Consider the following 27,690-nt stretch of genomic DNA (forward strand, 5'->3'; position numbering starts at 1 on the left):
AAGCATCAGACAAAGCATCTCCTTATTGGGAAGATACCTAAGCACTTGCAACTGAAAGGATTTCAGGATATTCAGCATATCTAAGAAATAGAATTGGATTAGAGTGAAACTGTTCGTAAAACAGAAATCTCATTGAATCCAAGTCACAAATATTTGTCAAGTTTCTGGAACCTCTGCTTACTGGTCTTTGGTTAGGATCCAGCCCACAGTAGACTTTTTGAGAATACTTCTTATTATCTAGAAGATAAGATGAAGAATTAAGAGATAGAAGCCTTACCACTAATACACTTGATAAGTTAAAAGCCAGTCAGAATAGGGAAAAAATATGAGAGACCCGGAGTATGCACAGAGCAACATCTGGTAAATCTTGGAACTCTCAGATAAGATTCAAGTTTTCTTTTTTTTTTAGATTTATTGAGGTTTATTTTTATATCAAAGGATAGTACAAAGATTTACCATACACCATTAACCTAAATACAATGAGTTTAACCTTCTAAAAGTGCAATTGCTTGCTCAGAGATAGATCTGCAGATAGTTTTGCCACGTAATGCCAAATTGCCCTCCTCAAGGGTTACATCAAATTACAGTCCCACTAACAATGTATGAAGACTCAAGTTTTCAATAGGAAAAAAAAAGTCCTAATCAGTGCTGTTGCCTTCTACCAGAATTCTTATTACATCACGTGTTAGTTATTGACTTAAGATATATGATGATGATCTCTGTTCATGGGCTTCATGCATTATAATTCTCAGGCTATTAGCCAAGACCTTGTCATCATTCATTACAGAATAGAGAAATCTTGTGATTGACAGATACCAAAAGTTCTGTCCTTTGAATTAATATCAGTATAGTCCCTTTTCATAAGATATTTGACATATTGGAACTGCCCCTAGTTGGAGGTTATGGTTTTCCTCCAAGTTATTCCAAGCATGTCACGAAGTTTCATATCAGCGATTGATTATTTATTGGCAAACAAAAAGAGAGGTATGTAGAATTTTTAAATGCTTGCTTTTTTAAAGAGACAGATGATTTATTTTCACTGTCCTTACCCAACTGACCTTTTGGTTCACTACAAATCACATTTTCCTTGATATGACCCTTGAGAAGTCAGGGGAAAATCAGTGGGAAAAGGATTATTTCAGGTATGGATTTTTAAAAGGTAGATTGACCAGAGACTAATTCAGGGGACTAGAGGCAGTATTCTTGGTTCTTAGTTCTAAATCTTTCACTTACTGTGCAGTTAATCTGTTTTCCTTCATCTTTGCCTCAGTTTCTCTCATTTTTGTCTAAGATACTGTTAGAAAGTCCTGGGGATTTCCCAAGGGTGCTCAATAAATGTTAAGATGATCTTAGTAATTTCATTTGTTTTAATTGTAGCCATGTGGTAAGAATAAATGAATTGAGTTTCACTTGGGTTTTGTTTGGGTTTTTTTTCCCCGTAGCTCCGAGTCTTCAAACTGGCCAAATCCTGGCCCACCCTGAACATGCTGATCAAGATTATTGGAAATTCAGTGGGTGCCCTGGGCAACCTGACCCTGGTGCTGGCCATTATTGTTTTCATCTTTGCCGTGGTGGGAATGCAACTCTTTGGAAAGAGCTACAAAGAGTGTGTCTGCAAGATCAACCAGGACTGTGAACTCCCTCGCTGGCACATGCATGACTTTTTTCATTCTTTCCTCATTGTCTTTCGAGTGTTGTGCGGGGAGTGGATCGAGACTATGTGGGACTGCATGGAGGTGGCCGGCCAGGCCATGTGCCTCATTGTCTTCATGATGGTCATGGTTATTGGCAACTTGGTGGTTAGTACTAACTTGTAGATCTTTTTGTTCTTTGCTCTGAACATCTTACCCTTGACCCAGAAACCCAATCTGCTTAGTCCTTCTACTACCTACCATGTCTGTGTTGGTCTTTATTCTTTCTTGGCTCGAGAACCCTAAGGTACAAATGAAGGAAAGGAGACTGCTGTTTTCAGAGTCCTACTAGGTCATGAGCCCCATAATCTGTCAACCTTCTTTCATAGTTGTGGAAACAAAACTCAGCAAAGTTAAGACATTTTTCCAGAGTCACACAGCTGATAAGTGTCAGGGCTTATATTAGATCCTTGACTTCAAAGTCTGTGCTCTTTCTGCTACAAAAAAAATAGAATTTCCCGACCTTGACAATATTGATCTTTGGGGCTAGATAATTATTTGCTGTGGAACTTTCCTGCGTGCTGTAGGGTGTTTACAGTATCCTGGCCTCTACTCTTTACTGTCCAGTAGTGACTCCCATCCCAAGTTGTGAAAACCAAACATGTCTTCAGACATTGCCAACTGTCCTCAGGGGTCAAAATTGCCCTCCATTGAGAACCATGGATCTAAACCATCCCAGGATTTTATCTGATTTGTATAAATTGCAAATCACTTTCTTGCTTTACTCTGATCTGTCTGCCTGCTGTCTTCTGCCTCTGTATATAGAACATTCCCCAACAGAGACTTCACACCTTGTTTCTCAAAGTGTCATCTGAGGACTAGCAGCAATGAGATCGTTTGAGAGTGTCCTAGAGATGCAGAAGCTCAGACCCCTCCCCAGAACTACTGAATTAGCATCTGCATTTGTAACGAGATCCCCAGGTGATTCACGCGCCTGCTAAAGTTTGAGAAGCACTCATCTTTCAGATCAGGCCAAAGCCCACTTGCAAGTGTAGAGCAAGGAGGGCTGGAAGAAGGCATACTCAGATGACCCCTTATAAGCACATCCATAGTAGGTCTCTTCCTTTTTCTGCCATAGAGAAGCACATGCCAGTAGAGGGTTCCTACTCACCAACCTCTGAACTAGCCATGCTCCCCCTATTCTTTCACTGGACCTATAAAAATAGACACTGTAATGCTTCTTAATCACTCCCATTCTCCATGCCCAGCCACCTTCCCCTCAGTCCTGATCCCCCTGGTCTTTCCACTGCTTCAGTGAATACAGCTACTGCCTGCTGGTCTGTAGTGGGATCAACATTACCAGCCCTGACCTCCTACCGTTTCTCTAGCCTCCTTTTCTCAGTTGTCTCAGGGACATCTCCCCATGACTGGCTATAGATACCTGAGCACATGACAGAATCCACTATTATTTCTGCCTCTGATGACACCTTTCCCAGTTCCCCTTGGCTCCGTCCTTTTGCCCATGTAGTCTCTAGTAATCTGTAAGTCTTTCTGACTTTTCTCTCCACTCCTAGTAAATATCTGATGTCTGTCATATGTCTTTCTTCTTAGCATTTCTATACCTACATCTTTCTTCATAGTATTTCTGAGATCTGCCCCTTCCTTTCCGTTTCTACAACCCATCTATTATTTCTAAAAGTGTGAGGAAGACCACCTTCATCACAATCACCTGAGTTTCACTCATTAAAAAAGGCCAAGTCCCAGGCCTTACATCAGATCTACTGAATCAGAATCTTTCAGGTGAGGCCAAGGAAATGCTTGTTTTTAACAAGCATCCCACCCCAGGAGATTCTTCTGCATGCTAAGGTTTGAGGTTACTATAGCCTAATCCAGACCCTCATCAGTTCCTGCAAGCAACAGCCTCCTAATTCCTAGTCCTCCCTAACGCCCCCCCACGACCTGTGTACATAGCTAGTAGGAATGACTTTCTCAAATCTCTGTCATCATCTGTGACTCCTTTGCTCAAGGACCAATAGTGAATCCAGTTAAATAAAATTCAAATCTTTCAGCCTGGCCTTCAAAGCCCTCTGCAACTGACCCCCATTCTACCGACTATATTCCTTTGTAATTCTGCAAATGGCCGCAGTAACCCTGATACATATAGTTCATATATTGTTTCCATTTCTCCCACTCTGCACATATGATTATCTCCACCGAAAAACTATGCCCTACTCTTCTTCAGAAGTGTGACAAAGTAAGGGCCAAGTGTAAATCAAGAAGTGAACATCTCTCCCACTTTTCAAAAGTAAGTCTTAATAAAAATAATTAACTTAATGCCCAATGTGGTGAAATAAAGGGAAAAAACAACATAAATAAAGCTTGTTTCTGATGGCTTGACACTTCGATGTATGATAGAACACAAAAGTCACCATCACTGTCTTGCTAGAGCTACTTAATTTTGATAAATGTTAGGAAAACAAAGAAAATTAATTCTTAAAATAGGGTGACATCAAATATATTTCAGTTCCACCGTCTAGATTTGTGGTATGAGAGTCTGGCTCGCCAAGCCTAATTTTTTTCTAACCTGGGTCCTCCAGGACATCTGCTGCTCATGAACACATGGCATCTATGCATTCTTTGATCCTCCCCAATAATCCATGCCCACCTTTATGTTTTTATTTTTGGGGAATTTTCTCCCAAAATGGATACAGCCTTTGCTTTCTCGGATTATAAGAAAAGCAGTATGTTTTGAAGTACATATATATGTATATAACACTACAAAAGAACCAAGAAAAGGGGTACTAAACTTGTATTACAACCAAAACCAAACAAAATGCCCACCTAGTGACATTTAAAACACTCCGTGGGTCAAATGAAACACAATAGAAACTCTTGAGTCTTTCACGTAAGTCTGTGGGCAACCCTAGTTTAGTGGATTCCTTTACCCAATACCATTCTACATTCACTCTCCTTTTTCCTAATGCTCCTGGTACAGGTGCTGAACCTGTTTCTGGCCTTGCTCCTGAGCTCCTTCAGTGCTGACAACTTGGCAGCCACAGATGATGATGGGGAAATGAACAACCTGCAAATCTCAGTAATCCGGATCAAGAAGGGCGTGGCTTGGACCAAACTGAAAGTGCGCGCCTTCATGCAGGCCCACTTCAAGCAGCGCGAGGCCGATGAAGTGAAACCTCTGGATGAGCTGTACGAAAAGAAGGCCAACTGTATCGCCAACCACACTGGTGCCGACATCCACCGGAACGGTGACTTCCAGAAGAATGGCAATGGCACAACCAGCGGCATCGGCAGCAGCGTGGAGAAGTACATCATTGATGAGGACCACATGTCCTTCATCAACAATCCCAACCTGACCGTGAGAGTGCCCATCGCGGTAGGCGAGTCTGATTTTGAGAACCTCAACACCGAGGACGTTAGCAGCGAGTCGGATCCTGAAGGCAGCAAAGATGTAAGGTCCTAGCCTAGAAGCGAGTCTTGATCCTAATGTGAGAACAAACGGCTCTGTCAGCCCCAAGGCATTGGTTCAGCTATGGGTCTGGCAGAGAGATTCTGGAAGAGCCAACTCTCAACTTTGAGAACCAACCCTACCCACCCCCCCCCATTGTTATTCTAGATGACCTAGATTCCTGAGATGTTTCCAGATCTGTCTCCATTGCTTCTGGATCATCTGGATCCAGAGGCTGGAGAAAACCCTCAAGTACTTCCCTGCCATTAATCTGTCTGAGCTGTATTACTGAGACCAATCTGTAGCCCATCTTCTGCTTAGGGTAGATCACTGTCATCTGTGAGTGGGCTTTAATGTTGTACCCCATCCTGACAGAAGTTTTGAGGGTGCTGTGGTAATTGTTTGCCTGTGATGAACTGGATGATCATGGATTTGTAACAAGAATTGTAGCCGGTACATCATCTGTACCAAGGTAGCGTAGTCAGTGTAGAGTGGACATGGTGCTGCAGTGTTGCTTCTCTCCCTTTTCCTTGTGTATCTAGAAACTGGATGACACTAGCTCCTCTGAAGGCAGCACCATTGATATCAAACCAGAAGTAGAAGAAGTCCCTGTGGAACAGCCTGAGGAATACTTGGATCCAGATGCCTGTTTCACAGAAGGTGAAAGGGGGCCAGGAGAGGGGATGGCATGTAGCACTTGCACTGCTCACAGACACATTTCTGCCAGGGTCAGTGGTTGGCTGGGGAGGGGGGCTCAGTGGCTATCTTTAGGAACTTTGTTCCCCGCCTCATCATTTTGAGGGAGGTTGATACTGTTTTCCCTATTTGATTCTTAGCTGTCACAAGTTTTTACTCTCAGGCTTTTCTTTGTCCTTTTTTCCTGGCATCAGCCCAGAACTTCCACTAGAAAGGCCTATTCTGTCATGGCTGTGTCTGCCTCCTGACTACCCTTTTCTCCTCCCTCTCACTGCTTCTTTATAGGACATCTTCCCAATGCCAGAGGGCCTTGCCCTGGTAGCCTGGCAGCGTGGCCTCAGCCCTGCCACCCTCTCCACTTCTGAGTCAGACCTTCCGATTCAGCCACTGAACTCCTGGCTGTGTGGTGGGGCAGCACCTGGTGGGGCCTGGGAGAAGTAGGAGAGGGCACATCTGGGTGGGGCACGTCCCACAGTCTGACCTGCCTCTCCCTCTGGTGCCAGGTTGTGTCCAGAGATTCAAGTGCTGCCAGGTCAACATTGAGGAAGGGCTGGGCAAGTCTTGGTGGATCCTGCGGAAAACCTGCTTTCTCATTGTGGAGCACAATTGGTTTGAGACCTTCATCATCTTCATGATTCTGCTCAGCAGTGGCGCCCTGGTGAGGTCCGGGGGAAAGAACCATGGGGGATTGGCTGGGGAAGGGGTAGAGCAGGGAAGACTGGATGGGCCCAAGCCCAGTTTCTCTGAGAACACAGCTTGACTGTAGACCCAAGAATAATGATCTACTAAAGTGCTTCGAGCTGGTGTTTTGAGCCTTTGGGATTAGAATTCAAACTTGTCCAAATCTTCATCTTTAGACTCAGCATGATCCCTCTGAAGCCTAGGACTCCCTTTTCATCAGGAAGAGAATACAGATTACCAAGTATCTTCACTGCTTAGTTTGCCCCATTCAAAACAACTTCCTAAAATGAGCTTCCCTTTCTCGCCTAATACCCTGAATCACTAGTTCTTGACTTTTCAGTTACCCAAGATAGGAGGGAGGTGGTACCCCTCCACCCCCTCTCCCCTCATACGCTGCTGAACTTGGAGAACCCATGGCCTTAGCAGATATTAAGAGTCAGATCTCTGGTACAAAGGTCATTATATTCACGTGGTTGTAAGTGCTTCTCATTAATCAGTGAGGCACACAGGGCACTGAACACACAGGTTCCTCCCCTACTAGGACTAATTATCTTGGTGTTTGCTTTCATTTTTTAGCAGGATTATAACTGAGGAGATCTGGACAGGGTCTGCTGTGAGGGAGCTGCTTCCTAGTTGAGTAGATTCGAAGACAGCAGAGACTAGAGACACCACACATTTTCCTTCTTTTAATTAAGGGAGAAGTAAAGAATGCTGGATTTTGAAATGCTTTTAAAGAAGGTGGGCACATTCATGTAGGTGTGGAATTAGAGCCTAATCTGGAAGCAAAAATTAACAAGAGAGAAGCCCCAAATTTAGTGTTAAAGATCCCCCAGTGACTTGAGAAGTCTCTCTGACTTGTGAGGTAGGAGAATAGGAGAAGCCGAGACAGGAAGTGACATGTGGTGGTGAAGAGCCCGAGCATGAAGCAGTGGGGAGTGGGGGGTGGTGAGGAATGCAGGAAAGCATCAGGACTAGCGCAGGAGGCAAAAAAGCCTCCATCCCTAGTGAAGGGGAGCCAGACCACCCTGCCTGCCCCCGGGCCGTTTATTGCATCAACAGGCATTCACTCAGCACCTCCTGAGGCGCTGTGGAGGCCCCAAGATGACAGCGCAGGCCCTGCCCTTGAGAAAGGGAGGATCAGACTCAGACCAGGGATGGAGGAAGGTCTTTTATTATTGCTGTCATCATTATTCTTCAAATCTAGTCAATGAAAACCTAAAATAAGAGAGGACATGCCTCACCCTTTGATTCTTCTCTTCCCCTGTCTCTATGAAAAAGAGTAGAAGCACCAGTGAAACAAATGTATTGAACTTTCTTTACTGCTACCTGGGACAGTCTTTATTTATCAAAGGTGAATAAAACGGGGGCGTCTGGGCTCAGGACATGAAGACCCTGCGCAGTAGTAGGCGTGAGACTCAAGTCAAGTGAAGCCACAGCTAAAACGTCCAAGAAAAGACTAGAATGTGGTTGTGAGGAGATTTCAGAGGGGGATCAGAGCCCCCAGTGACAGGGTGATCAGTCTCAGACAGCTCACATATGTTGGGTTCTAGGATGGATTTCTACAGGTGGAGCTAAGGGGAAACGTGACGTGGAAGCTATAGCTTTTCCACTGAGCGGAGAGGATTTATTTGTACCAGACCCTGAGGACTGTGGACCTGTGATTTCTGTCCCCACTGCCCAGCAGTGAACCTGGATGTCCGTGTGCCTGCATTTTGGAAGAAGAGTCTGCAGGCAGCCTGACTCTGTCCTTCCTCCTGGAACTGTTCAGACCAGGCTCCTCCATCGCAGGGCACAGGACCCTTTGCCCACCTCCAGTTTTTTTTTTTCATGCTTCAGGGATTCCCTCCCCCCAGCACAGAGCTTCTGCAGTCCACCCCCCTGCACGCACGAGTGCTCAGACCTTCACATGACAAAGGCTCATCCCCTCATTTGGCAGTTCCAGAGAAAGAAAGGAGTGTTGAGATTCTCTTCACCCAGTGTCTTGCAGTCCTGGAACTCTCCACCTGTACCTGTGGTGTCAGGGGCTGAAGGGAGAAAAATGTTTGTCCTATAAATATATAAAGTGTCAACAAGGATGTGGAGAAGTTGGACCCCTCATATACTGCTGGTGGGAATGTAAACTGGTCCGGCCTCTTTGGAAAACAGTTTGGCAATTCCTCAAAAAAATTAAACTTGAGTTACCAATGACCCAGCCATTCCACTCCTAGGTATATACCCAAGGGGCATTAAAACATGTCCACATGAAAACTTGTACACAAATGTTCATAGCATTATTCACAATAGCCAAAAAGTGAAAACAACACAAATGTCCATCAACTGATGAAGGATAAACAAAATGTTGGTATAGCCATAACTGGAATATTATTCATCAATAAAAAGAAGAATGAAGTGCTGAGGGGTGCTGCGATATGGATGAACTTTGAAAATATTATTCTAAGTTAAAGAAGCCAGTCGCAAAGGACCGCATATTATATGATTCCATTTATACGAAATGTCCAGAAGGAGTAGATCTGGGGAGATAGAAAATAGATGAGTGGTTGCCAGGACTAGGGGGAGATCGGGAGACTAGAGGGTGACAGCTAGAGGTGTGGGGTTTCTTTGGGGGGTAATGAAAATATTCTACAATTATGGTGATGGATGTACGACTCTGAATTGTATTAATAGCTATTGCATCGTACACTTTAAATAGCTGAATTGTGAGGTATGTGACTTACATCTCAAGAACACTTTTTTAAAGAGAAAAGCCATGTGTAGCAAGGGACAGAGCGAAAGAGACAGGGAGCTGATGACGGGCCACCGCAGGTGGGAGGGCTGCCGAGGGGGGCAGTACCTCCGTGTTGCTTGTTTCCCTTTAGGCACTATAGGCCGCTGCTGCCTCTCTTCCAGGCCTTCGAGGACATCTACATTGAGCAGAGAAAGAGCATTCGTACCATCCTGGAGTACGCTGACAAAGTCTTCACCTATATCTTCATCCTGGAGATGTTGCTCAAGTGGATAGCCTATGGCTTCGTCAAGTTCTTCACCAATGCCTGGTGCTGGCTGGACTTCCTCATCGTGGCTGTACGTGTCCTGCTTTCTACTTCCCACCCATGCCAGCAGGAAAGCAAAAACAGGGACTGTCCTTCCTCTAAGGGCTGGAGTTGCCTGGGGCCCAGGGTGTAGGGCAAGATGTAGATGGAGCACTCAGATCGTAACTCTGGGAAGGGACTCTGAAGTCCTACATTTGCTCCAGGGACTAACTCAGCAGCTCTTTACTCTGGTGGTTTGGTCTAGAAGTTTGAGAGATTAGGATTGGGAAGAATCACTGGTGTCAGAGCCTTGTTATTAGGCTGGGGACAGGAAGATTCTGTCCCCAAACCAGTGTGATGTCCTCCTCCTGCTGCCAGGAGAGGGCTTAGAGGACGAGGTGGGTGCTGCTGGGATGGAGGTGGTGGTGGGATCTAAGTAGACTCTCCTGCTGACCGTCCCCGTGGACACCCCCATCCACCTCAAGTCTTCATACCAGACTCATCTGAACAAGTCAGACTGTCAGGGAGAGGACGAGTTTACCCCGAAACAAACCGCCCCCCTCTTCCCACACATTGCCATTTCCACAGAGGTGATCAAACTCTTAAAAAATCCTTTTTCCTCCAGGTTTTGAGACCATCGCCACAGCTCAGTGGCCTTCACCTGCCATGTTATTTTTCAGGGTGGAAGCTGCATCACCTGAAACTATTTCTCACCCCACCACGACTTGTTCCTTACTGGGTTTTCTAACCATGATGAGTGTTTCTTATTCTGTCTAATCACTAAAGCTTTTTTTCTTTCAGTCAAATCAGCATTTGAATGGGAATGAATGGGAATTTCAGGAGCAGGGCCTATGGAAACTTCACTTCCTTCTGAGGGCTGAGAAGTGCCAAGAAAGTGGAGTGTTTGGTGGCTGGGTTGGTACATTTAGAATATGGGTTTCATTGGCTATATGGTGAACTACGTGTAGAGTGCCTCCGGGATCTAGCATAGAGCAGCAAGGAAGTAACAGGCACCTGGCGTTCTGCTCTGTTAATGGGCTCCTTTCCCAACACAGCACCTGCAACTTCCATGGTTTAATGACTCCTTCCAAGAGCTGTCACTATGCTCCTATCTACATTCCCCATTTCAAAAAGCAAGCCTTTGGGAAGATCCCTAAATGAAGCGAGGAGGTCACTGGCTGCCGTCCGAGTGAACCGGAGACGTATCGCCCCAGAGTTGCCAGCAAGAGAGGCTCCTAGCCAGAGGTTTCAGCAGCCTTGGATGGAAGGGACTCTACCTCCCACAGATGGAAAGCTTGAGTTCTAGGGGCTAAGGAATGGGCTTGGGATAAGGCCCAGAGAACTAAAGTGACACTGGGCCAGCTTTCTTTCTACAGAACAGGGGAAGTGCTCTGGAGTCTTCATTTCACTGTAACTCCTCAGGACCACTTAGAATCAGGTGGGACGCCCATGGGAATCCTAGAAGCCCCTCATCTTCTGGACCTTCCAAGAACTCGGATAGATAAATCCACTACCACACTTCCAGCAGCCCTAGGAAAGCTGTGATTCAGAACAATCTTCCCTACCATGACCTGCCTCCTGTTCACCCTAACCTCTACTACTCTATTCCTCTTCCCCCTGGGGTGGGCAACCCCAGAATTTGTGAGGCTTAATCAAGTATCCCACATTCCTCTGGTACCCAAATAAGCTGCTAAAAGCATTAACGATTCTGCATGTCACCATTTATTTATTTAGCAAATATTTTTAGTACTTTTTATACTAGGTGGCAGGGAAACAAAAAACATGAGAAAGGCATGTAGCCAACTGACAATAATCCTTAAATCTCCCTAGCTTTGGGGAATTGCTGGATTCTTACATTGCCATGAGACCTGACACTGGCTCCTGAGACTACCTCTGGACCAGTGACTAGTAGACAGACATAAATGAAATACCATTCTCTGTGTGGAATTGTCCCAGAAGCCATAGGGAGTCATGGGACAGGCAGGCATAGTCCCGGCCCCTGGGAAGCTCACACTGGCTTGCTGGGCCACTCTGACCTGATTCCAGGCTGTGGAAATCCAGCATTCCAGGAACAGGGCTTTCCCAGGACCGACCTTCTGTTTTCTCTGGGACAGAGCAGTGCATTTATTCTTCACATCTCATGTCTGTCGAGCATCTGCAACACAAAGCCTCCTGCCAGGTATTGTGGGGGATACAGAGAGTAGAAGACAAGGTCACTTCTCTCAAAGGACTGAAAAGATGGGACACGTACACAAATAACCAGTGTGAAGCAGTGTGCTGGTGGTGGGGGGCGGGTGTTGGGGGAGCCCCAGTCCATGCCGTGGCTGCACTTTTGAGTTGTGGGTGGAGAATAGGCTTAGACTGACACTTGGACATGTGGAACTGTCAGTTTTTGCTGTCCTTTTGGACAAAGTGTCTAGTGCCTTTGGCATTTGAGAACATCCAGCAGGTGTAAATTTTAGGTCCTAATTTTGCAGCCTCTCTGAGACTCTCTTCCTCCCATTTCATCCACCGGTGACTTGATGTCTGAATCTGTTATTCATCACCATGTTTGTTTCCCTAATGGATTTTCATTCTTCCCTGGTGCCCTTTATAGCTGCTCACAGTACTTTTTAGAATCATGGGGATGATCTAGACAACTTCCAAGGTTAACTCTCTGTGTTTATAAGCCAGGTGAATTCCCAAACATAGACAACATTTTCTTTTGCCCAGGTCCTTGGCTGCACTGGAGATCTTGTCCTGGAAAAGAATTTTGTCATCTTTTCCCAGGGAAGTTTACCACATCAGATCCGGAGATTAGCCAGCATATCAGTTCCAGGGATGGGAACTTGCAGAGACCATTCACCTCATCCTGAATTCAGACTACTGAAACCATTCTCCATTTGAAAATGTTCACATCATTTTGAAAAAGCCACCCAGTGTCTCTCCCTTTTTTTCAATGCCTGAAGCCACAGATACCCTGGATTTTGACTTCCCCTCAACTCCTTTTTTTTTTTTTCAGGTTTGATTCTTTCCTTAACTCTAAACAATGTTCTGATTATGGCCAGTGAGAATTTAACATGGAGACTCAGCAGATTATAAAATTGCCCCTAACTGTTTAGGAATAACCCAGATAGGATGCTTGCTGATCCTGTCTTGGGTGATCTTGGCCAGATTGATGAGTTGAGCGGCAGACTATCTCTCAGCACCTAATTAGAGCCAGCCTCTGAATTGGCATCTGTACCTCCTCCACCCTTCCCCCCACTTTAGGTAGGCCTATTTATTATCAGATAAATTACGCACCGCCCCCCGCCCCGAGAAGAACTTGGGTTGTCTTGTCTTGTATGAAACTTAGTTTTTTGCAGTCTTTAGCTGGTATAGTTTCACAGGATGAAGTTGACTCAGGTATCTTGAACTCATGTATTTGGTTGAGGTCACTTACCTTCAGATGTACCTATAGATTCTTTGGGGTTAAGAGTTGGCTGCACTTGGCAATAGTAGGCAAAAGACACCTCCATGTAGAGTCTTACTGTTAATGATGGATGGAGGGAAAATGATTGGTTGGTACTACTGTGTTCTAGATAAGGATTTTGAGGCCCTTGTTTTGAACAGAAATTGAACTCTGAGCCATCTACCCTTCAAAAAGCATGAGACCTACTCATGTAGGTCTCTTTAGTCAGCCTTAGGGCAGCATTTAATTCCAGATTTGCTTTGGATACTGCCCAGGACTCTAGAGAAGAGACCTACACTAATGGGTTATGAGGACAGGCATAGTTGAAGGTTCACAACCCTTTTAAAAACTGAAACCTTTGAGCCTGTTCATCCGTGACCCTCACTCATTGACCTGTACTTCTACCCCTGCCAGCCTGCTGCTTAATTATAAATATCTTCATTTAAAGCAACTTTTTTTTTTTTGTTTACAGTTCAGAGATACAGAATCAAAGAAGTAAATCCCTCAGCTAGAGATAAAAAGCAACAAATGAAACTTAAGTTATGGATTGTTGCTTTAAAATACCAGTTTAGGCCAAGCCGATCTGTAATCACCACTTCCCAGTAGAGGGAATTTAAGAATTGTTGATGGAAACATCTTAACCGATCCCAGAATTTGTGGTGCAATATAAAGGAAAGACTGCTCTAAGAAAGCCAGAGCCCAAACATTCTAACTAAAGGTATTTCAGGTCTGGTGCCCCTTGAAGAGCTACATATCTCTCTCCGGTTAGGCCCAGGCAGCCCTAGGTATAGTTAAGGGTCGGCGTGGTAACTGTTCTGAGAGCTCTGGTAGAATAAGGTGAGTTTGCTGGTGGAAGAGCAGGGAAGAATTTGACCGTGACTCTAGGCCTAGAGACCAGACTACTTCTCCCCAGCATGGCAACATATTCAACCCCAAATTGTTCAGATGCCGTAATCCTCTACTGAGATTTTGTCATCCAACCTGCCAGTGAGGGAGGTGACCTATCCATGGGAGAAAGAGCTCTGGCCTGGGAATCAGGCATGTGAGCCTTTAATCCTGGCTCCAGAACTGCCAATGTGACACCGGGCAAATTCTTGTGTATGGGTCTCAATTTCCTCATCTATAAATAAAAAATTATTCCAAGAACCCTTCCAGCTGTTATTCTGATGATGAGAGTAATAGAAGATTGTCCTGGAAAGGACAGACCTGAGGCCAGTTCTTTTGGGGCTGTTCTGGAGAGAAAGAATGGGGATTATAAGGGAAAATATGGATTCAGTTGTCCAGACCCACCCAAGCTCTCGTGGCCATGAAGGAGTCATGGTTATAGTTAAAAGATGGAAGGATTGTTGCGGTTAAAAGTGAGAGATAGAATCACTTAAGTGAGTTCCCATGGAGCCAAACCTCCATCAAGAAGTTTCTTCTTTTGGTCCTTTTCTTGTTGGGAACTGCAAAGTCAGCTGTGGTACTTACTGAATACGTTTCCTTGTTGATGTAGTAACGCATCCAATTCTCAAACCAATGGTTTCTTGTCAACCAGGAGTAAGAGAGCTTGTCCCTGTTGGAAATCCATGGTGAATGAGCTGAGGAGGGGGCAGCCTGTGTGGAGTGTGTGTATTTATCTGTATTCTTTTCCATAGGTACCATTAAATTTGTCTGGCTTAATTTAATGGGAACTTCTGGGACCTGCAGAGACTATAAAGGGCGAGGGTAAGGTTTTTGTCATCTGTTCAGGCTCCTCTCCTTCCAATGGAACTTCCTCATTCTCCCTCTCCCTTCAGCCTCTTCCCTTTGCCAACTTGTATGTCTGTTCTACTGCCCTCTCTCCGCGTTCTCTTCCCTTTGTGTTTTTTCTTCTGCCTCTCAACCACCTTTCCTTCCAGGTCGTTTGAGTCCAAGTTGAAGTAGGCAGCTGGTGTTACCCACTTCCTCTTCCTGGGGGTGGGGGGGCCCAATCTGTATAATCAGTGCTAGGGGCTTTATTCTAACACTCTGGAACCTCTGTTTTCTTTTTTTTTTTTTTTTTTTTCTTTTGTTTTTGTTTTTCTCTTCTGTTTCCGTGTAGGTCTCTTTAGTCAGCCTTATAGCTAATGCCCTGGGCTACTCGGAACTAGGTGCCATAAAGTCCCTTAGGACCCTAAGAGCTTTGAGACCCTTAAGAGCCTTATCACGATTTGAAGGGATGAGGGTAAGATACTAAGAGCAGCTGATCCTTCTGCATGCCAGTGGAAACTGTCTAAGCATGCTAGAACTGATCACGTGGTGGAAAGATCATTCACACACGAACTCTGGATGCAGCTGCTGATTTGATCCTCCACTCTTTCTCCCCCGCACCTGCCCCAAGGGCAGTCGCGTTTAGCTGCCTCATCACATTAATACTGGCCCCGCCCCCAACGACATGCCATCGCAGAACATGTTAACATTGGCTATTCTCATCTGGCCTGGCTTACCTGTAGCCCTTGGGGCGGCTTTCTGGGCTGTTGATTTAATAGGGAGAATCACCAGGTGCAAAGAAGGGGAATTGTCACCCACAGACCCACTGAAAAGCAGAGGCCGCAGGCAGGGAGAGTGCAGTGTAGGGGCGTCAGCCAGGTGGGGACTGCGGCCTTGGAGTCGCTGAGAAAGCGGCCGAGAAGGGGCTTGAAGACGGGATGGCAGGCCTGGAATTGGGGACGGAGCGGAATTTGGCATGGCCCCGGGAAAAGAAATGCTTTTCTTTCTGTTCTGATTCCTCTTATTGCACCTTGTTGTTCTCAGCCCAGTCCCGTAAGGACTGGCAGCCTCTGTCTGATAGCAAAGCTTTCCTCCTCACCCCCCTACCCCTCTGCCCACGCTATACGGTCCCCTGTCCTAACACTGTCAAAATAACAACCAGGTACGATGCTAGATGACTATCAGCTAGTTCTCCTGAAATTTCTCAACACCTGCTATTCCTGCTTTGGCGATAACTCCACCCAAATCCAAACAGTGCAAGGTGCTGTCACCCTGCCAACTATAGAAATAAGGCTCCCTCTTTTGGTGCCTTTTTGCTGTCTCTCTTGGTTTAAAAAAACTGTGTGTGTGTGCACATGTGCGTGCGCGAGTGTGCGCACACACACACACACACACACATGCAAGTCCGTAAAATCAAATGGACCACTGGCTTTTGGTGGTAATGGTTGTCCTTTGGTAATCAGAGAGGTCTGTTACACTTAACGAGACCAAGAAAACTCATTTTAATTCAGATGTTGAGTACATGCAGGAGAGCAAACCAGAGGATGCGTTTTTAAACGTGCAGATGTCAGAATGTAGGAATAAAAATTAAACTGTTGTGGTAGCCCACGTGAAGCAAGACTGCTCAGAGAAACTAGGTGCCAGGACAGTGCTGCGTCATCAGTCCCCATCTGTGGGTTCCTGGCCGCTGTTTCGTGAAGCCACCCACATCTGTACAGGAAGACGAAAATTTCACTGGGACTTGGGAATTTTATTATTTTAGTTTATCCAGACAAATGCTTTCTGCAAGAAATTTGCATTTCTCCTGTAGCACAGTCACAGTTTGGTGTACTAAATATAAGCTTTCTGCAACCCACCTGAAACCATCTGCAGGAAGGTCAGTTCCACAGCAGCATAAATTTATTTTAATTTAAGAAACAAAACTTGGGATTCTAAGTCTTTCTCCCACAGATAAGAGAGGTTTCAGAATGTGTGCAATCAGGTCATTGTTATGCTCGAGCTAAATGTTAAGGGGAAAGAGAGGATATTGCGGAGGGCTCAGTGTTTTAGGGGGCCATGGTGTCACTGAAAACAGGATTAAAATGCTCTTCCCTCCTCTCCCACCTTCCCACTTTTTTCAGAAAGGGTTAGTTAAATTTTTTTAAATAAGTCATACTAGTTTTGTTATAAAGTTGATAATCCGTTTTGGTGACTGAAAACTGAAGACAATAATTGCAACATTGTACCTAAACTCAGTAGCCTGTGATCCTCCACATGCCCCAGGAGGGGTCCTGGAACTCCTAAAAGGAGACTGGTAATACCCAAAGAAAGCCCAAAAAAAGATGCCCAACTGCCACTGCTACTGACTTTCTCCATCTCGGTGCCCATCACTGCCAGTCCCAACCTGTGGCAGAGGCAGTCCTCCCTGACCAGCTGCCACCAGTTGGCTCACGAGGAAATTACGCGAATTGTCCCAACATAGGAGTGCTTCTGGTGGCCACACCTCTTCCCTTTAGCTCCTCCTTCTTTCCTCACCTTTCCGGGACTTGCAGTTTCCATTTCCTCAACACTTTTACTTGTCAACTTTCAAGTGGTTGAGGAGCCCAGAGGCCTGGAATGGGTGACCAGAAGAGCAGACAGTTTTATTTGAAAAGCATTAGTAAAGGTTTTTTCAAATGAGATGATAAGGGCAGGAACAAGTTTGAACCCAAAGCTGGGCTTTCAAACAGTAAACATTCAGTAAGGGAAGCTCTGGTAAAGGATGTCACCTCCTTTGGTTGGCTCCAGTCAGCAACAGCACGGCCACTTCTGGTTGGGCCGGAGGTGAAAACTCAGGACCCATTCCTTTCCCGCAGTCCTCCGGCCTTTCTGTGCAAGAATAACTGCAAGAAGGGAGGAGTGAATTTGCCCCAATAATAAACAGAATTAGGGACCTACGTTTTACTTGAACGTTACTCTTCTGCAGGGCCGTGTTTTTCATTTGTTGGTTTGGGTCCTTGTGTGTGCCAACACTTGCATAATCTAAGCGATTATCCCCTTAGAAAATTTTAAACAAGACATCGTTATGAACATCAATGCAGATGGGCTCAACTGTCACTGTGCTGCTCCGGTGAGAGGTTCAGACCTTCGCTTGAGAGGGAACATAAGGCCCTAGCCTGTCCTGGGACACTGACTTCAGTCTCTTCCTCAAACCAAAGACCAGAACACTGAAACACTCATGCTGTCGGCAAAGGAATGCTTAATGTAGTTCTTTGCTTTTCTCTCCTCCATAGTAATCTTCATTTAAGGATTTTGCTGTGCTGTTAAATTTTTGAGGGTACAGAATAGTAATGCTGTGAAACATGCATGCATTTTTGTTGTCAGTATATAGTTGTCCATTAAAGCCATGTTCCCTCTGCCAGATATTAAAAGCTATTTGACAGATTTTATAGTATTTAATGAGCAATAATGTTCTAGGCATTATAGAGAAGACAAAAATGCTGAAAGAATTAGTACCCATTGGAATTTTTTCATCAAATGAGATTTCTATCAACTGCTAAATATAAACTTGCATTGCAATAAGTAACTTTATAGGTTGCTAGATCCTAGCTTTGAGTAATATTTCTACACCTAATTTTTAACAATAGTGAATTTCATCATAATTAAAGGTGACACAGAATAACTTGAGTTATTAGGGAGCAGAAGAGGAGATCCACTTTATTATGTAACTATCCATGGAAACTTAAATTATCATTTATATATATGTCTATAGTGTAAGAGTTCAAAATAAGAAAGCATGGTTTCTTGCTCTTTGGTTGCTGAGAATATTAGCTAATGTTCACAACAAGGAAGAATTATTAGTAAAGTTCATCAGCTGTTTACTGTTTTATTCATGAAATGAAGCTAAGAAGTTTTTCTTTGGTTATAATGAAAGTACATTTCATTATAAGTGAAAGTACATTTACATCTTACAAGTACATTGGATTTTATAGGATTTTTATGTCATATATATCAGAGAACGAGGCCCAGTAAATACTTTTGTGTACTGATTCCTTTAAGCATATCTATATGAGTTTAAAAGTGCAAAGAGATTTCTTAGTCAATTAGCTAATTATTCTTCCCTGCTGGAAATATTGCCCCATATTTAACTGTAACACATAGACACTATGTAGGACAGGTTAGACTAGGTTAAGGCAGTCAGAAGAATTCCTAGAGGAGGTATATTCTGAATTGATATAAAAAGCAAGATTTCTAGGTTTCAAATCTTTTGGGGCGAACTTCTGTATTGCACACTTGTGATGGTCTAATAGAAGGTCACGCTGTCTCACCTGAGCTCTGCTGCAAAATGCTGTCACGTAGACTTGAGCTTCTGAAACTTTACATAACCTACTCTCTTAACTTTTGAGAAATAAATTATTCCATTTGTGGGTCATCTTCCTTTTGCCTATTCTTTTGCACATTTCATTGCCTTGATGTACTCCCATCAAAGGGTAAGCAACTAGAAAGAGGAGGTAAAATTCATATCTGATCACCTGACACATTTGGTAACATAAATGAATGAATATGAATATCATTCTCCACAATAACATTGGGGAGTTCCCAGATTGCAGGTATTCTGGCTTTCCTTGCTCAAAGTAATGAACAATGGAAGTATAATTATTTTATACCAATGACAGAGCTATTACATCTAGAAGAGATTTCTTGGTCTAAGAATTAAGAAATAACTGCCTCTCAATCTAAAGGCCTTCATACATGAATTGGAGAAACACAAAACTAATATTTTAATCTAAGGAAGAGTGACTCCTTAGCAGAATATCGTTGCCTTTTTTATATAGGACAGGACAGACAGCTCTTCTCAGCCACGTGTTCCGATGAGTGACATTACAATCTAAGGCAAAAACAGAAGATAAGGAAAACCTGATCCCAAATCGGGCTCAAATTAGAGCCCAGAGCTGCCCCCTGGTGTTCCTTCTACAGCACGGCCCTTTTGGCCGTTTCCATGCTGTGCTGGTTGGCAGCGTGTCCTGTCTCTTCCCTGCACTGAAAAGCGGATGGAGGAAGGTGGTGATACTTGTCACCTCCCTCTAACAAAACATTAGAAGACTTTGTTTCTATCCAGGGTCTTTATTTTAACTCCACTTATCCTCCTAGGATACTAGAAAAAGGAAGAAACATGCTTCCCATTTTAGGGTCACCTTTCTGGGCCTTAGCAGTCCTGCTTAAGACAACAGCAAGTGAGAATCAGGGAAGAAATGAACACCAGCTTTGTTTTCTGCCCCACCACCTGAAACGCTATTTTTGTAAAGCACTTTGAACTCTTCTAGTGAAAACTGCTGCCACAGTGGAAGTGTTGTCTAGCTATTCTCATCTACAGTGTGAAGCAAAATCAAAGTTAAAGACAACACAGAAACTTTGATTCCTGAGGGAGCTCCTTTCCCTTTGCTTTTTTTCACTCCCGAGCTTACTGTAGTCAGTGATTTTTAACAATATGCCAGTTTTTGGGTTTCAAGACCAGTGATCTAACCCAAAATTCTCCAAAAAACCCCAAATTATTCCTTTTTCTAATAATACATTGTGAAGAGTTGAGTCAAACCCCGGATTGAGCAGAGAGACACCAGCATTAGCCAAGCAGAGGGCGACTCAGATCTAGAAGCCTGCAAAGTCAGAAAAAAAAAAGCCTGAAGAAGAATAATGAATCTTGCATGGAAAACACGACTGTTCAGATTTTATTTTATACTGTTTGGTAGAGGGAATATAGCTTTTTTTTTTTTTTTTCCTTGAGCCTGCAAAAAATGCATGCTCAGCTCTTGCCTGAAATAAGATAACTGGCCTTGCACAGTCATAAAAGAGACTTTATGTACCGTTGAGTGATTCACTGCTAACCCCACAGGGTAGTTCTCTGTGATTTTGAACAATCTCATCTTGCTTTGCAGAGGGGGAATGTCTGTCGAAAGGCAACTGGTGAGCTTGAAGTCACTCAGATTTTCCCATGGGGGGCATATTTTATGAGTTGATGAGAAGGGACACTAGACAATGAAATAATTTTTTCGGTCCGAGGTTGATGCCTAGGAGAGAGACCTAGGTCAACTTGGGCAGGGGAATTTGTGTTCAATGAAATAAATATGTAATTTTTAGAATTCCTCAAAATATATTTCATAGATATACAAAATTTTGGTCCTGCTTATGGATCCCTAATTCCAAAGGGAACATAATGTTTCCATAGTCAGAACAAGCCACAAAGTGTCATTCCCCTCCTGGAAATCAAAAGAGCATGCGTGCCTGTACTTCTTCCTGACACTCAGCAACCTCCCCCTTCCAAATGCAGGTGGTGGTGAATGCCTTGGTGGGCGCCATCCCCTCCATCATGAATGTGCTGCTGGTGTGTCTCATCTTCTGGCTGATTTTCAGCATCATGGGAGTTAACCTGTTTGCCGGAAAGTACCACTACTGCTTTAATGAGTCTTCTGAAATCCGATTTGAAATTGAAGATGTCAACAATAAAACTGAGTGTGAAAAGCTCATGGAGGGGAACAATACAGAAATCAGATGGAAGAACGTGAAGATCAACTTTGACAACGTCGGGGCAGGATATCTGGCGCTTCTTCAAGTGGTAAGGATTGTTTTCAGTCCTGTGAAATCCAGAAGGCTAGCAGAAATCTCATTTGGTTCCTTCTCAACCCTGTGTCCAGAATCAGGATTGCTGTTAATAAGTCAGAGGACAGTGTCATTTCCCAAACCAGTTCCAGGGAGACACCTTTCCTGAGTACTCTGACATCTCCAAAACCTCAGCCAAGGGAATCTGTCACTGTGCTCAGAAGCAGAGTTCTGCTTAGCAACAAATAAGGATTCCTGCAGCATAATAAAGTTGCAGAGAGATCACCATCTCTCTCCATGACAGAGTATGTAGTTAAAGAGAAAGAAAAAATAAAGTAGGTAAGTGCATAGACCAAAAAAAAAAAAAAAAATTGATGGAGCAGAACAATCCCACGTAACAGCTACACTAGAGGTAACTAAATATGACAATATGACGGTGCTATGATGCCACTACTCATGTCGGCTCAACCCCAGAGAAAGGTCTCAAGTTAATGTATCACAGTAAACAATGAAGCATTCCATCACGTCTAGTTTTCTCTTTCTGTCTGGTCGATTTTTTGGAGTGTTTGACCAGACAGTAGAGTACAATGAAAGCTCCTAGTCTTTGGACTCAAACAGATGTAGGTTTGAGCCACACACTCTGGTATTTATTGGATACGTAACCTTGGACAAATTACTAAACCTCTCTGAGTCTATTTCTTCATCTGTTAAATTTGAGTAATAATACCTTGCATGGTAGTTAAGAGGATTCATGATAAGTTATTAACATTTCTTAGCACAATGCCTGGCACATAGCAGTGCTTAATTAATGGTATTTGCTATTATGTTTCTTTGTTACTATTACAACTGTCCCTATGTCATAGAGTTGTTGGGAGTATTAAATGTGATAATGCAGGTGAAGCTCTCAACTCAGCCTTGCGTATAGTAAGCACTTACTGTTAGCTTTTAGGAATTAATGGGACGAGCAGTGGTTTATCCCACTCCAGAGCTCTTTAGCTGTTCTCTCCCAGTTCAAGAAATTGGACCCACAGATTGAACCTAAATTGGAGCAGCTCCAGGAAACCAGTGCACATCAGCCAGCCAAACATTGTATTGAGTCCCCACCACATGCAAGGCACTGTGCTTGGGCAGTACCAGGGCCATCCGATGAATAAAGAACTGCCCAGGCCCTGAAAAAACTTAGAATCTGGTTGAGTAAGTAAAACATAGAACGAAAGGAAAACATGGAGGCTGTTAAACTGGTTACCCGTATTAGTTTCCAAAATCAGGTTAGGTATAGTGGGAGAATCGGGAAGGGGCTGCCTAGGATGAAGCCAATGTGGCCACTACCATAGGCTAAACGTGTTATCTTAGGGGGAAAGTTCTGACCTTGTTTTTTTTTAATGCAGCTATTAATTTTTCAGACCCTCCCCCCCCCCCATTGCTTGTTTAACACCTTTTTAAAAAAATTGACTCCTTCATGGAGGGCTAAGTTCTAAGTAAACTCAGTAGATTCCTGCCACTCATAAATATGAGTTTGCCCTAGCTTTAGGCGACCTTCTCAGACCCATTTTAAAGACCTTTTGTAAAAGTATTGATCCAGTTACCACCGTCAACATGTTTCTCTGCCAATCTTTGATGTTATATTCAGGGACTTAGACAAAGCTCCCCTGGGACCTGTATTAACAAACAGAAAATTCTGTGTCCACGTGAGGCTGCACCCAAACTCCCTGACTTGTGTTCTCGCTGAACCTAAGCCTGCCTTTGGGACCCTGCCCAGACTCCCGCCCACCCCCTCACAGGCACAGTCTAATGACTGACTCTGTTTGCCAGGCAACCTTCAAAGGCTGGATGGACATCATGTATGCAGCTGTAGATTCCCGAAAGGTAAGGTTATACCTGGTGAAACCACAACCTTCTTAAATGGTTAGAAAGCAAGCAGCATGGTGGAGCTCATCAAGAAAGAGAGAGAGGGTTAGAACATGTTTTGCCTGTCTCACTGATTACAGATCACTTTCCTCCTCTCAGGGAGTCATCACTCTCTTACAGTGGCTCCAGATGGTGAGGCTGTTGGTTTTCACCTGGCCCTCATGGAGCTGTCTGCTCTTCAGTGCTGATTTGAAATGAGTGTGGCTCCTAGCAGACAGCCCTCCCCTCCCCCCTCGCCTCACGATTTGCATATTCTTCACATACGTCATGGAAGGCATAATGCCTTCTTCTCAGGGCAGGACCTGCCAGTGTGGAGAAGGAGACAGGCAGAGAGAACCTAGGGCTCCCCTACCCCAGCTGGCTCAGCAGCTCAAGCGGTCAGCGGGGCTGACGGCCTTGGCATGTCGGAATCCCCCACCTGACCCCCAAGCTAGGAGCTGACTCTCTTTTTTTTTTTCTCCTGTCCTTTGACAGCCTGATGAGCAGCCTAAGTATGAGGACAACATCTACATGTACATCTACTTTGTCATCTTCATCATCTTCGGCTCCTTCTTCACCCTGAACCTGTTCATTGGTGTCATCATTGATAACTTCAATCAACAAAAGAAAAAGATAGGTCTCCTCCCCACATTGCCCGTGGCCGGAGGTCAACCCAGATGAGAGGCACTTCTGTCCCTCTCTCTAGAGAGAAATGCCTCTCTTTCTCTAAAATCCGTATCATCACCTCACTGTGGCACTGGCCCCACTGTACATTAGTCCCAACCAGCTCGTTCTGTTCTGCTGGATTTTGCAGTGTGCGGTTTACCACATTTACTAGACCAAACTAGCAATTTACTAGTACCAAATTTACTAGCAATTCCTGAGGCTTTTTACTAGGTTTGGCCTCCCACCAGAGGGAGGTAGGGTCAGAGAGGGTCTAGTGACAGCTGAAAAGGAAAGCAGCAGATGAATAGCTTGAGTGAGAAGTAGAAATTGTCTCGACTTGTCATTATCTATGTTAATCCCTGGTACCACTAGCACATTGGGATTTGAGAGATCAACCTTGGAAAGCTCACTTCCTTTACTTGTCCCAGATCGTTAACAGTTTTTCCAAAGCAAATAAGATTACTCTTGTCATCCATTTTATAAATCAAGCCTGTCCCAACAAACTCCAAGGAACTTCCCAAATTGTTTGCTCCCACCAAGATTTCTAAATTTTTAATATTGTCAGAAATAAATGGGCCATTAGCCAGGACTTGAAAATCCTTTCATTTTAAAATGCTTTTTTGAGAATTGTGTCAGGAAAGCAGGCCCCCCAGAATTTATAAAGATGTGTTTAGAGTCATGGCTCTCAAGTTTATCCTTCCCTGGGGGTCTATTAGTCCATTTCCTTCCTTCTTTCCTTCCTAGCCCCTAGCAGGTCTCAGAAATCCCAAGCTGAAAACAAAGGTATCTCTTCGAATTAGATTAGTTGTCCCAGGTCTACCTCACTCCGGGACAACCATTAGCTAAACTGACCTCTGGAAAGTAAAGGGGGTAGATCCCCCTCGGTTCTCAGGGTTGCACCTTAGGTCCAAACCTGTAGCATGTGAAAGCCAGTTGTAATTGCACGTTCTCTTTTTCCCTCCTTTACTTTGGAGGTCAAGACATCTTCATGACCGAAGAACAGAAGAAGTACTACAATGCCATGAAAAAGCTGGGCTCAAAGAAACCACAGAAACCCATCCCCCGCCCCCTGGTGAGTGCATTGTGCGGGCCCAGGGCAGAGTGAGGCCCCATATGGAAAAAGACACGGCTAGAGTTACTGCAGAGGGAGGAAAGGGGCAGATGATGGGCGGCCTGTGCCCTCCAATCCTCTCCTCGCTGTCCCATCCAAAAGATCTGAGGAAGGGAATTCGCTGGCCATCCAGTGGTTAGGACTCTGTGCTTTCACTGCCGAGGGCCCGGGTTCAACCCCCGGTCGGGGAACTAAGATCCCGCAAGCAGGGATCTGAGGAAGACGGCAGAAGACCTGAGGAAGATGGCAGAAGAACAGGGGTTAAGGTATGGGATGGCTTTTGCATTTGCACCTGACCTTTCCTCTGAGGCATCCTGGGGCAGCAGCAGAGAATCGGCATGTTGACCACATTGGCTGTGACCCTGGTAGAGTGATGTTTTAAGAGACCCACTAAAACTTAACAAAGGAAAGTGAAATGAAAGCTGATCTCTTTCCTACCAGTACAAGATAGGATTTGGTCATTATTTTCTCAGCTCTCTGCTTAACAAGTAAGTCTTTGCAAGGATGTGCCTGAAAGCTAAGCTAATGCCTCTTTCTGGTTATCTGTGGGAGCAGGAGAGGGTGAAGCTAGGAGAGTCTGTAGCCTGATCTCCCCCCTTGAACTGAGCCTTTTGTAAAACAGATTTGGAGACTGGGATTCTGCTTGACCCTGTGTTGGTGGTGGTTCTCTTGCTTCAGAGAAGGAGATGCTGTGCTCCTGAAGCCATACATCCCGCTGAGTGGGACATGACCCCCAAAAGCCATGCTCAAAGTTCCTTCTTCTGTAACTTTTATTTAAAGTAACTCTTTAGGGGATTCCCTGGCGGTCCAGTAATTAGGACTCCGTGCTACCACTGCCGGGGGCCCGGGTTCGATCCATGGTTGGGGAACTAAGATCCCACAAGCCGTGCAGCGTGGCCAAAAATAAATAAATAAATAAAGTAACTTTTTATTTAAAACAACAACACCACCACAGCAGATCTCTTAAAAGCTTACCTGGCAACCTAATTTACAAAAGTGAAAGTGAAGCTACTTTGTTTGAATCAAGAGTGGCAGTCCCAGACCATTTTCCTGACTTAACCCCAACATGCCCTGTTCCTGGCATACCCCCCTCACCAACTTCTGAGGGAGAGGAAACCCTAGGGCTTTGTGGAACAGTTTGAAAACCACCAAGTTAAGTAATCCTGAAAATAAGCATGAGCTCAAGTGCCTAGGTATCTAAAATATCAGGGAGATCTTAAGAAAGAGAACATTTTTTATATTTCCTTGATGATAGTTTCCACTTTGATAGAAATGTGATCAGAGGGAATGCAAGAGGATTGCCATTTCTAAAGTTCTGTTCAGTACTTCGCACGTGGGAATCTGAGCGTATTTTCTTCCACACTAAAATATAAACGCTCAGTGTGGTAGGAAGCATTAATAAAGACTTATTCCGCAAATAGTTACAGATCTCCTACTGTGTACCAGGCACTAGGCAAAAAGTGATGAACAAATTTAGACAACACAATCATGGAGCTTACAGTGTAGTGGGGATATAGATAATAAATAAGTAAGTGAACAGTTATTATAAAATGCAGGGACTTCCCTGGCGGTCCAGTGGTTAAGACTTCGCCTTCCAATGCAGGGGGTGCGGGTTCAATCCCTGGTCGGGGAGCTAAGATCCCACATGCCTCGCGGCCCAAAAACCAGAAACGTAAAAAAAAAACCAGAAGCAATATTGTAACAAATTCAATAAAGACTTCAAAAATGGTCCGCATCAAATAAATAAATTAATTAAATGCAGAGTGTTGTGAGAAAAAAATTAACTGAAGGGCCATGACAGAAAATAATGGAGCCCTGGGCTGGGGGATCTCCTTTAATAGAGTCGTGGGAGAAGCCTTACCATGGCGGGTCTATTTGAGTGGATGAGAAGGAGCCAAAATGCTGGGGAAAGGAATCCTGGAAAAGCAAATGAGGCCCTAAAAGCAGGAAACACTAGTGTGGCCAGGTGGTGATGAACCAGAGGAGGGGGTGTGAGGTGAGCAGGATCAGACTGTGAAAGGCATTTTGAAGTCAGGTTAACCATAGGAATTTTGTTGCAAGTCCAATGAGAAACTAGTGAGAGATTTTAAGTAGGAGAGTGATGGGATCCATTTATGTTTTTAAATAATCACACTTGCTCCTGTGTGGAGACTGCATTGGATGAGGGCAAGAGAGGAAGCAGGAAGACCAGTCAGGAGACCCTTCTAGAAGCCCAAAAGGGAAGATGATGGTGGCTTAGTTAGAGGAGGGCAGCAGAAATGGAATGAAGCGGATGAATTCAAGGAAGAATCCACAGGACCTGCAGTGGATTAGATGGGGGATGAGGGAGAGGGAAGAGCAGGAATGACCCTCAGATTTCTGGCTTAGAGACTGGATAAGTAATTGCGGTGAGAGAAGAGCAAGTTGGGAGAGGGGCAGAGGAAAGGAGGTAGCTCTGCTTTCGACTTGTTGAGCTTTAGATGCTTATGAGTCATCCAGGAGTGATATCAAGCAAGCAACCCAGGAGTTCAGAGGAAAGATACGGGCTGGGGAAGAAAACACTTGGGAAACTGAAGTGCCTAGATAATATGTGAGCAGTAAGAATAGATGGTAGGTGAGCTCTCCAAGGGAGGAAGAAGAGATTAAGAGAAGAAATGGCTGGCAAATGAGACTAAAATGGAGCAGCTGGAGAGGTAGGAAGACCCCCCAGAAACGTGTGATGGCACAGACACAAAGAGAAGAGTGGCAATTTTAGAAAACTCTTGGTGAGGGAATGTTGACGTTGGTCTTTGTCCATGCTCCTGATATCCTGCTAGAGCAGCAGCAGAGAGCTGGCCAGTATTCCAGCAAAGAAAGCAAAGAGAACTTCGATTAAC

The 27,690-nt window shown here is 44.5% G+C and overlaps 1 protein-coding gene across 5 annotated transcripts in view; it reads left to right on the forward strand.

Moving 5' to 3' along the window:
• Window positions 1-27,690, forward strand: part of SCN8A (sodium voltage-gated channel alpha subunit 8) — a 112,673-nt gene that overhangs the window by 80,462 nt on the left and 4,521 nt on the right. For 3 of the 5 annotated variants that reach the window (XM_068561848.1, XM_068561845.1, XM_068561847.1), the window contains exons 15-24: window positions 1,443-1,799; window positions 4,627-5,097; window positions 5,637-5,754; window positions 6,294-6,448; window positions 9,358-9,531; window positions 14,972-15,094; window positions 20,903-21,187; window positions 22,984-23,037; window positions 23,554-23,691; window positions 24,692-24,796. In XM_068561848.1, coding sequence (XP_068417949.1) covers window positions 1,443-1,799; window positions 4,627-5,097; window positions 5,637-5,754; window positions 6,294-6,448; window positions 9,358-9,531; window positions 14,972-15,094; window positions 20,903-21,187; window positions 22,984-23,037; window positions 23,554-23,691; window positions 24,692-24,796 — 1,980 coding nt within the window. The remainder of the gene's footprint in view (window positions 1-1,442; window positions 1,800-4,626; window positions 5,098-5,636; window positions 5,755-6,293; window positions 6,449-9,357; window positions 9,532-14,971; window positions 15,095-20,902; window positions 21,188-22,983; window positions 23,038-23,553; window positions 23,692-24,691; window positions 24,797-27,690) is intronic. The other 2 variants (XM_068561850.1, XM_068561849.1) reach the window with 1 other exon arrangement.

This window comes from Eschrichtius robustus, chromosome 13, assembly GCF_028021215.1.
Source record: "Eschrichtius robustus isolate mEscRob2 chromosome 13, mEscRob2.pri, whole genome shotgun sequence".
Taxonomy (NCBI): domain Eukaryota; kingdom Metazoa; phylum Chordata; class Mammalia; order Artiodactyla; family Eschrichtiidae; genus Eschrichtius; species Eschrichtius robustus.